We start from the raw sequence: 10654 nt of genomic DNA, 5'->3' as shown, positions 1-10654 counted from the left end.
ATGCAGGAATCTATGATTGTCTAATATGAAATATATCTTTCGGCCAATCGTGGTCGTTTAACTGAAAATCATTCATGATTGAAGCCCACTCTTTTTTGAAAAGTTCTGGTGTTATTTAGTCCGTCCACACAATATCACACAACCGAGTCTTGAATCCTGTCGTGTTGCAAAGGTTGGATCCAACCTGGAAGAATATAATGTAAGAATGGTATACAAATAAACATTCAAAAAGGGATACCCAAAAACATAATTTTGTTATACCTTCCCAGACAACTTATCCATAATATGCCACATGCAGCCTATGCCTAGAATTAGGGAAAAAGTCTTCAATTGCACGTTTCATGGTCAGGTCTTGGTCAGTTACAACAACTGAAGGCTCATAACCAAAAGCCCTCTTAAAATACTTCAGCAACAAAATGTAGGATTCGGCGGTTTCCGATCCAAGCAAAGCTGCACCAAGGGTAACATTCAGATTATGGTTGTCAATCCCAGTAAACAGAATAAAAACCAAGTTATACCTGCACAAAAAACAATAACTAATCAGTTTGTAAAATAGTATAATGGAATACAACAAAAAGTAAGTGTTCCTGTGTTATACTTGTTATGTCGATATGTTGCATCAAGTGACACAACATCACCAAAAACGTAGAAATTCTTCTTCGCACGCTCGTCTACCCAAAATGAACCCTTTAACGCGCCATCAGGACTAGTAAAATAATCACTTGAGAAATTAGGACAATAATCTTTCTTGGCCATAAGGCGCTGAACAGCCATCTCAGCATCGTAGTCTCCGATATATAAGTTGATATTTCTTTTATAGTTTTTGCAATCAGACTTTGTTGCACCAACTTTATTGAAACCCCCATACATGGTCCTCATTATGTTGAAAGCTTTAATCGGACTGATGTTAATGTTAGCAAGATCGTCTAACATCTTTTTCTGTGTGAACGTAAGCTCCCGAGCAGCAGTCAAGAAATGGATATCGTCTTCATCAACAAATGGATGATTGTGTTCTTCACCAAAATATTTAACCCTATTCTTGCCTTTATCCGTTAAAGTTAACCTTATTTGTGCATCACAATTAGTTCTTTGAGAACCATTCCTACGCTGTTTTTTTCCTTTGAAATCTTCAGTTATTGTGTTCACTTCCTTAACGGTTCTTGAACCCTCTTTTGTGCAAACAAAGTACTTCAAACGAACAACATTATTTTCCACGCACTGGGTTGATTTCCTAATAGAAAAACCGCCCGCTAAAGCGTATCTTCTATAAAATGCCTCTGCCGCTCAATAGTGTCAAAAATCATACCTTTATTAGGTTTGATTGACGCAGACACAACTGGCGTGTATGTCTTCCTACCAGAATTGGGAGATATATATTGTATACCAACTTCCTTATATACGGGTGGATCTATAAGAAACATGTAAGGTAAGTAAATATATACAACAAAGAACACAATAAAAATTACACACCACCCAAAACTATTGTATATATGTTATTAAAACGCATGAAAAAGATGTTTAGTTTGATGACTATAGGTTACAAGACTTTGACCGACACAAAAACACACAAGTTAGCAATTACGCAAATGATTATAATATAACACAACAAGCAGATCAATTCATATATGAAAAGTTTACAAGTTAGATGTAACCAAAAATTCAATGAAAAAAAACAGACAACCAACATCAGTTAAATATAACACAACAAGCCAATCAATATAAAAACTAACACATAAATAGCCGACATGGAATATTAAAATCTCTTCTAGTCATATCACCGTGATGTGTATTCAATAAAACGAAAAGACACTAGAATATAACACATCAACCCAATCTAACATACTAAAACCTAAAACATCTTCTCGTCATGTAACGTAGATGTATATTGAGAAAACTAACGTAGATGAATATGAATCAACATCTTGTAATATAACACAAAAACACTACGAATATGAATCTGAAATAAAGCAACACATATCAATCCTAAGACGATGTTATGATTCTGATAACAAAACTATCGATGAACAACTGAGGATCTATAGTTTTACCTAGTTCATCGACGTCCTTGAAGTTACTCATGGTGAATGATTTCTGTATTTTGACTGAAAGAGAGATTAAAATTCGTTAATGGTTTGTGGATGTTGATTTTATAAAATCATTGAAATCATCGGATTGTCTATAGTAAATATTATGATTGTTTTTAGTAAATATTATGATTGATAATATTCCAAGATTATAGATAAAGAGATTATAACTGCCGATCACATTAAAATATATATTTATTCTACTTAACTAAACTTAATTAATTTATTTTACTTAATTAAAAGAAAATGACTGTTTACAATGATGTCCTTACATGGAAAACTAGATCTAAGGGTCAAAAACACTTCTTACACTTCTTAGGATAATTCTACTTCTTATTCTAACATTGCTATGTGTGTGTGTATATATATAGGGTCTAGATCAAATTCAAATGACTTTTATTGTAAAAAGTGTAAAAATAACTGGAGTAATTATTATTATACTATTTATAACATAATTACTCTAGTTTAAAACTATTATAACTCTAGTTATTTGTATGTTTAGTACGCTAATTTAGTTTGTATCAGATACCATATATATAAACACACTAGCTTTTATCCCCCGTATTACGGGTTGTTTTACATTATTCCGTTTCTGATATTCATATATTTTTTAGGATTTTAATTTTATTTATTGTAAGGAAGTTAATAATATTCTTAGGATTTGATGAGGAAATGATTTCACAAATAAATGAGATGTTATAACCCAATTTAAAATCTATCTGGGTTTGATGAGACCCATGACCCCGCTTATTTTTACTATAAAATTGTTTTCTTATTATAAATAATATCTTTTAAAAAAATTGGATATCAATTTTTAGTATATTCATATTTATAGGATTTTTATATGAAATATTTGATGAGATTACATTTTAATATATTGAGATGTTATAACCCGTTTAAGGGCTATCTGGGTTTGTTGAGACTCATACTCGTGAATTCGGGTCAAATGCATGACAAACTTTAATTTACAAATAACATAATATGATGGCTTGAAAGAATTTATGGAGGTTTCATTAATATATATATTTAAGATAATAGCTAATAATAAAAACTTTATGAATTATCAAAACCCGAAAGTTCGCAAGAAAGAAAATTAGTTTAAAGTAGTTAAATAAGCTAATTTGTATTTTTAGTGATAACAGTAAAATTGCCATTTATTATATATATTTTTTTTGAACTACGAATTTCATAGTTAAGTTAGACCGCAACTCCTCACTGAGGAGCCTCACCACCCCACTCAGGCCAGACTATGTTGTCTTAACCGGGCTCACGCTGGCATCCGATTTTGGCTTGGCGTTCCCCGGGAAAATTTCCAACCACCTGTCAATAGACAGATGTTGTACCCTCCATAAGAGAAGCCTCTCTGGAGTAAATACACTGTAATAGAAAACTCAAGGGGCTTCAAGATTTGAACATGTCCCCTCAAAGAGGGTAGGCACTTATCTATCATTAACATAACTACTCCACCAGAGGTGGAAGGTTTGCCATTTATTATATATTATCAAAACAAATTTAGATGGTATAATATGAAATAATCATCTTACAAAATCGTTCATGAGATTTGCTCACAATTTATCACTTTATAAAGAACATATTTATCCATGACTTAATGTTAAAAAACTATCGGGGTTGATGAAATGGATGAAAATGAAAATATTTGAAAACCTCAAGAGTCCTGTTAAACAAAAATGTTTTTGTACTGAAGTTGCATGATTGTACAAACCTCAAGGACGAAAATGACACTTTACTCAACCAAAGTTTAAGAAAAAGAAAAACCACTCTTGACTCCACCGGGTGTTCTTCCCATCGTGTGTTACGCCAGATTATTAAGTGGTAGCTGGCGGTATGGTTCCCTAGGGGGACGCTCAAGTCAAACTCTAAAGCCAGCGTGGGCCCAGTTAAGACAACATAGTCTGGTTAGAGTGGGGAAACGGGCTGTGGCTTAAAAAAATAAAAGTCATTGTTCTAAAAAAAAGAAAAAAAAATATAGGGTTATTGGTTATAATACTCCCAACGTTCACTCATTGGTAGATAACAGTCCCAACTAACGATTTGTCTCACACAACTCCCAACTTTCACGTTATTTTTTTTTTACAACTCCCTAACTAACGAAGTATTAACTCCGTTAGTTTCACTGCTGATGTGACATTTCTTTTAAAGATAAAAAAAAATTAAAACAATGTGGGTCCAACAATTTCTTCATCTTCCTTCTCAAGCACCCATTAGGCCACTACCTCTCATTCCCACCACCATCCAACTAGCCACCACCACCTGCAACCATCACCACATGCAACCCTCCACCTCCTTGGACGCGTCAATTAGAGGTTGTTACCGCCCCTCTATCTCCCTCTTCACTAATTCTCTTTCTACATACCCCCGAGAGAAACCTAAGGTGAATATACATAGCATCACATCATCTTATTATTCCCCAATCCAAAACCCTAATTCCTCAAATGTATCTTGCACAGTCTTCCAAACAGCTCAAATCATACCAATAAACACTCATCTTATACCAAGCATCAAAACCTTAACCTCAACTTCGATTAATATATGGTATTCGGCTTGAAGGTTTTATTGCCATGCCAGAAGGTTTTGGTGGCGAGTAATTCGTCAGCGATTGTTGAAGATGATGCAAAGGCTGGACTTGAAGTGTGTACCCGTAAACTGCACTTTCAAATTCCTAACCCCTCTTTTTCTCTCATCTTCCTCAATCAAACTCTATCCCTCACGTATCAACCACATGTGCATTTAAACAGTTAAATTGCTTTCTAACCAATACTTTAGAAATCACAATAATTTGTATGTTGTTTGGATTAGCACAAAGAGGTTTGATATTGAACAGATCTGAACGGGCTAGGTCAAATGGAGGTAATGAGAGGCAGGGTTGGTGGAGAAGTAAGATGAAGTAATTGTGGGACCGACATTTAAAACAAATATCGGTAAAACCAATGCCAAGTCAACACTAAAACTAACAGAGTTAGTGCTTTGTTAGTTAGAGAGTGACAAGAAAAAAATAACATGAAATTTAGGAGTGAGGAAGACAAATCGTTAGTTGAGAGTGTTATCTACCAATAAATGAAAGTTGAGAGTATCAAAAACCAATAGCCGTTAGTAACTTCTAACTAAGAGTAAATAAATATAGGGGTTAATAAGTATACACACAAAGATAAAGGGTTACTTTGTAACAATAAAAAAAAGAAAAGTTAATGTTAATCCAAACCCATAAACGAGAAATAAAAAAGAAAGAGAAAGTAGAGAGAGAGAGTATCTATCGATCAAACTCCGATTCAAATCCACCGTCCGTCACCGGTGCCACAATCCGCCGGAGAATCATAAATGCGGCAAAACCTACATCAGAAACCAACCCAATTTAAACCCATCTCAATTACTTCACGATCACAACGCATTCAAACCCAACACTTTCGGGTCTCTTCAATCCAATTTTGCGATAAAAGGTTAGGGTTTTCGGTTTCTGTTTCTGTGTTAACTTAATTTCAAGGTGAATTCACCAAATCCGATTTCTTTGCTTCCGAATTGTGTGTGAATTCATCGAATTTGCAGTTCGGAAGTGTGAAAAGTTTAATTGATTGGTAACTGGTTCAAGTCTGAACATTTGAAGATGTGGGTGTAGTTTACGGAAGCTTGTTAATGTGTTTATTAGTTTATGTGTTTGAAAATTGAGGGTTTGTGTGTTGGTGGATTGGAATTTGAATAATTTGGGAACTGGGTTTTGGAGGGAGAATTTATTAGGGTTTTTAGTGATGGGTTTAAGTTATTATCCGCACGAGATGTCGTTGAATTTGGTCTTGGAGATTGGGTTTTGCAGATGGAGTAAAACCCTAATTTAGTTGCTCGAATTGGGGATTTAGGTTTTTGATTGATAAGTTTGAAAGTTGGTAGCTTTTTTAATTTTTTATGGGAATTTGGTGTTGAATAATGCAACCACCGACACAGCATTCTTGGATCAATCTGGCTGAGTTGAAAAGCCAGATTGTTAGAAAACTCGGACCCGATCGATCCAAACAATACTTTGATTATTTAAATAAGTTCTTGAGTTTAAAGTTAACCAAGGTTGAGTTTGATAAGCTTTGTTTAAGAACAGTTGGGAAAGATGGTATCTTGCTGCATAATAAGTTGATCCGTTCGATTTTGAGTAATGCGTGTAACACAAATAAGAAACCTTTAGATGGAGTGCACCATAAAAACGGTCCGGGCCCAATTGTAATGCACGCTTCAAGCCAACCTGTGATACCGAATGGAGACATTTTGTTAACATCCCCACGAAAGGCGAGAACTGCGTCCCGTGAACGAAGAGGTGGGGACCGCAAAAGTGTTCTTGGGCCAAACGAGCAGCCCGTTTATTCTTCTCCGTCATCCATCCCACATTCGGATGATTTTAATTTAGACAACGGGAATTCATCTTCTCCCGATACCCGAAAGCCCGTGCAGCATCAAGAACTCACGCAACAAGCCCAGAATGCAAACGGTCGGGTCAAACCATTAGGTCAACAAGACAGTGGCAAGATTTCACTGCATGCTCCACTTGGGATACCTTATTATCCAGCGAGCATAGGTGGGGCCCGCAAGGCCCCACCTATTAAAACCGTTGGTGTATCAGACACCTACAATTTGTTAGACACAGTAACATTGAGGGCCCGCATGGAGCCTGTTTCTATAGCACACGGGCTTCAAGGCGTGTCACCAGACAGTGCAAGTGTACTCAACAATGGATTAGACGGTTACTTGAAAAGTTTAATAAGGTCTTGTTGTGAACTTAACAAGCCCAGGAAGAGCAGCCCGGCCCATTTTAGGCCTGTCAATGGTGTCATACCTGGTCATGAACCGAAACACTCGATATCTTTGCTAGATTTTAGGGTTGCGATGGAACTAAACCCTCAACAACTTGGAGAAAATTGGCCCATGTTTCTTGAAAAGATACACACACATGATTTTGAACAATAATACAGACTTTATTTGGATCTAGCAATGATTTATTTTAAACGAGCATGCGTGCTTAACGGGCCAAAGATTGTGATGGAAATTGGAAAGTGACCCACATTTATTAGCAACCAACCAGCAGTGTTTTTATGAAAAGGAAATGAAGGCCCGATAGGCGTATTTGGTTGCTTTGTTGTACGATTAGCATGTTGTTTTTTTCTGCTTTTTACTGTAATTTAGTGGAATCAGGTAATTTAGAACAGTTTTGCAGGAATAATTTATTGTGGCCAGTATTTCAGTAAAGTTGAAACTGCGTCATTTGAGGTTTCTTGTGTATGTACTTTCAACAGTAAGCATTGATTGAAATATCAAATTCAAACATGTCGTTCTTCAAATTTATTGTGCATATTTCTATAATTAGTGTAAGTTTGTAAACATATTTGCCCAAATTGGTATGCAGAAGGATTTATTGCCTCCGAAGTTGAAGGTACTTTTACTCTCAATTGTTATTATTAATTTAAAAATAAATATATGTTCTAATGACGTTACTCTATTTCAGGCACGGGAATTGTGTCCAAATATGGAGTGTATGCATGTCAACCAGCTGTTAATTGGTATGTTTCCTATACTCAGAAATTATTAACAGTTAATGTTATCTTTATGGTTGTTCGTTCAGATTATTTGCACGTGCTTTAAGTTTGAGCTATTTTTAGGCAATCACGTGTGATGTGTGTTGATGACTGCGTTTTTTTATATAAAGTTGAAATACGGATTTATCTCTATTAACTATCTTTGTTAGGAATTTAGGATTAGCGTTTTCACATATAAATCCAATTGGCTACTTTATTTGTATAACTGCGAGAACTTGTCGCCGAAAAACTCACGAGTCACGGGCCCCCAAATACCCTGCTAATCAGTGGGCTTATTAATACTTTGCTAACTATAGGGATTCACATTATATTGTTGTAACTATATATTGTTCGACATAAAACCATTGTTGGATATGCCCAAGTTCTGCAGTCTGCACATCAGTGTTTTTTTGCTTATTCATTTTCTGTTTTATTCCTAGATATAAAAGAAACCAAACTGCTTTGTGCTATGTGTGATTACAATTCACAAACATAAAAATAAATCATGACAAGACTGTTAATGTAGGCAAATTGCTAATCTGTGTGAATAATTTTTAAATTACATTTGTCCTGGCAAACGCCATAAATTTTATGGTTAAAAAAATGTTATTTATATATATTTATAATTACTTTATATATATATATATATATAGATATATATATAAATATTATTTAGTTATTTTGGTAGTGGACAAGATGTATAGATTTAGGAGTGGATTAGAGGGTGTGCCCGTTAGCCGTTCTAAAGAAAAGATTAATTTTGTCATAATATAATATATAATATATTTTACTGTGTAAATCAAACGGAAATTATCTTAGGTTTGCTTAGATTTACGAGCCTACTTGAGCTAGATAAGTGAAGCTCGCACGTAGGCTAATCTACTAAACAAGCATATATTTAGGCTCGAGCTCATTTAAGCTTGGCTTGATCTCAAGTTAAACAAATCAATCTCGAGTAGCTCGGTTCGTTTACACTCCTAGCCAAAAGTTCCTATAATGGTAGTTTGCTCAAAGGTTACTAAATATGGTTAAGTGGTGACTTGACGGGTTGTGTCGATGAAGTCCGATATCTCCATTATCCAGTGACCAAAAACCTCGCCAACTAAAGGTAACTGATAGTTGTTTTTGAAGTAGAATGGAAGATGCATATTTAGTGGCTTCTGGGAAGATCAATGTATAGGTTTTACCATTATCGCGCTATTAGTGTTAAGAGTGTACCCTTTCTTTCTTTCTTTCTTTCTTTTAATTTTTTTTTGTATACCGCATGTTGCATTTTTTAGTACGGGTTGGGTGAACCTGCACACGAATTTGTTTCGTAAACTGCATGTTGCATTTTCAACTTGTTTGACCCCGGTAGACCCATTCCCTTGTAGCTTAAGTTTTTCATTTAACCCATTTGAGATAAAGCATGAATAGGTAACAAGTTGTAATTACATAATCTAATGGGTCCCGCAAAAATGAGACGAGAAACAAGATGAAAACTGGTATGTATCTTGAAAAAAAAAACATAGTTATATTTACAAAAACGGCTTTGCTATTGTAACGTGAGTACTTGAATATAGCTCGCCAAGACACATATCAATGTCATAGTAATTATATCAACTTTTTGCTGGATAGTACACGGGTTTTGACTTTGTTAAGCATGGTCAATGGAGATAGGTGATGAACAAGAATGGTTGTGCCACACAAAAATCTTCCAAAATGATCTTGGTTTAAGCTTTCGACGGTTGTTTGATGATAACTCTAATTCTGTTCTATGAAGCATCTCCCACATTACGTGGACATCCTCGTACCCGCATGTTTCAATGTCGTCGTGCAGCTTTAAAAGCCCACCACCTATTGAAAGCAAGAAAAGGGGCATCAGATAAGCATTGTTTTTAGTATGATTCTGTGAGATCTTAAAAGTACATAATTCGGTTGTTATACGTTACAGTTGCGATCCATAATTAAAAATTGAGTTGATTTAGGTGTCTATTTAAATGGTTAGGATAACGTTACAATTATATCAAATAAATACAAGGAATAAAAAAAAGATCACTGTGATCATCAAATTTATTCGTTACTTATCTGGTCAGTTTTTGAGTTATTTGAATATTCAGTATTTGAAACTGAATTCAAATTTGAACCGAACACACGTCAGAATTTGAAAACACCTGAATGAAATTTAACATTTTGAAGTTGGGTTGATTTGAGTACAATGTCCTATGAGAGAAATAATTAAAATAAATGATGTACATAGAAAATTAACTAAACGCACGTAAACTTCAAATTCAAACATTACACCCATTCAGTATATTGCGAGTTCTTAAAACCCAAACTTAGAATTTGGTTCATAATAAACCAACTAGCTGTGAGAATGTGTTGGTCCTGTAAAAGTCATGTATCCACACACTCAACATGAAAAGCATGTTTGCATTTGGCTAGCAACCGGTTACGATAACGGTTTTACTACACAAAAGTTGTCTGATTTAACCCTAATTCAAAATATAATTCACACCGTAAATATTTAAAAGAAAAATAGAAGGAACCAGAGTAAAATAGAATACTTCGAACAACCTAGTGAAATCACAGCTGGTTGACCCGAACCATAAGGTTAAAATATGGATTTTAACGCCTATTTTTATTAGTTGATTACTTTATCGACCTAGTTATTATTAGTTAACATAAAGGAATGAATGATTTGAGTAAAGAATTGATAAATGATTAATATATGGTCATCCACTAAGCCAAAAACCAAAAAAGAATAGAAAATATTTGTGCATTAAAGAGTCTTTAATAATATGTAAAAATAAGACTACTTGTCTAAATAATGGTAGGGTAATTTGAAAATATAGAAACTGGTTCTATCCAAATCAGTAGTGAGTGGGAATCTTTGCATAATAAGAAAAGTATTAAAATAGAAACCTGTCAACCAAAAAACAAGAATGTATCTTTAATTTTTTTTGAACGGCCAACTAAGTAACGCCGGGTACTCTGTACGCGGCCCCCATTGGCTAAAGGTAG

The 10654-nt window shown here is 34.7% G+C and overlaps 2 protein-coding genes across 2 annotated transcripts; one reads left to right on the top strand and one right to left on the bottom strand.

Annotated features, from left to right (window-relative positions):
* Positions 1 to 274: 274 nt before the first annotated feature.
* Positions 275 to 2079, bottom strand: LOC143636603 (protein FAR1-RELATED SEQUENCE 5-like). The gene is made up of 3 exons (XM_077104164.1): positions 2049 to 2079; positions 599 to 1277; positions 275 to 518 (listed from the first exon to the last, which is right to left on the bottom strand). The coding sequence occupies exons 1-3, from the start codon at positions 2077 to 2079 to the stop codon at positions 275 to 277; spliced, it is 954 nt and encodes a 317-aa protein (XP_076960279.1).
* A 3276-nt stretch (positions 2080 to 5355) lies between these two features.
* LOC143636607 (uncharacterized) lies at positions 5356 to 7893 on the top strand. Its single transcript, XM_077104167.1, has 2 exons — positions 5356 to 7509; positions 7582 to 7893. Exon 1 carries the CDS (start codon positions 6021 to 6023, stop codon positions 7044 to 7046), a length of 1026 nt encoding a protein of 341 aa, XP_076960282.1. The 5' UTR covers positions 5356 to 6020; the 3' UTR covers positions 7047 to 7509; positions 7582 to 7893.
* Positions 7894 to 10654: the final 2761 nt, after the last annotated feature.

Source organism: Bidens hawaiensis, unplaced genomic scaffold (genome assembly GCF_021521415.1).
Source record: "Bidens hawaiensis isolate Kalapana, Puna unplaced genomic scaffold, B.hawaiensis_p1.1 tig00008029_1, whole genome shotgun sequence".
Lineage (NCBI taxonomy): Eukaryota > Viridiplantae > Streptophyta > Magnoliopsida > Asterales > Asteraceae > Bidens > Bidens hawaiensis.
Note: the sequence above shows the minus strand (reverse complement) of the source record. Positions and strands in the feature narration are given on the sequence as shown.

Bases quoted from the DNA above. Each gene is read 5' to 3' on its own strand.
- LOC143636607 (XM_077104167.1), top strand. From the start codon at position 6,021: ATGCAACCACCGACACAGCATTCTTGGATCAATCTGGCTGAGTTGAAA.
- LOC143636603 (XM_077104164.1), bottom strand. From the start codon at position 2,079: ATGAGTAACTTCAAGGACGTCGATGAACTAG. The intron at 1,278-2,048 runs GTAAAACTATAG...ATTGAGCGGCAG, and splicing joins CAAGGACGTCGATGAACTAG to AGGCATTTTATAGAAGATAC. The intron at 519-598 runs GTATAACACAGG...TTTTTTGTGCAG, and splicing joins GCAACATATCGACATAACAA to GTATAACTTGGTTTTTATTC.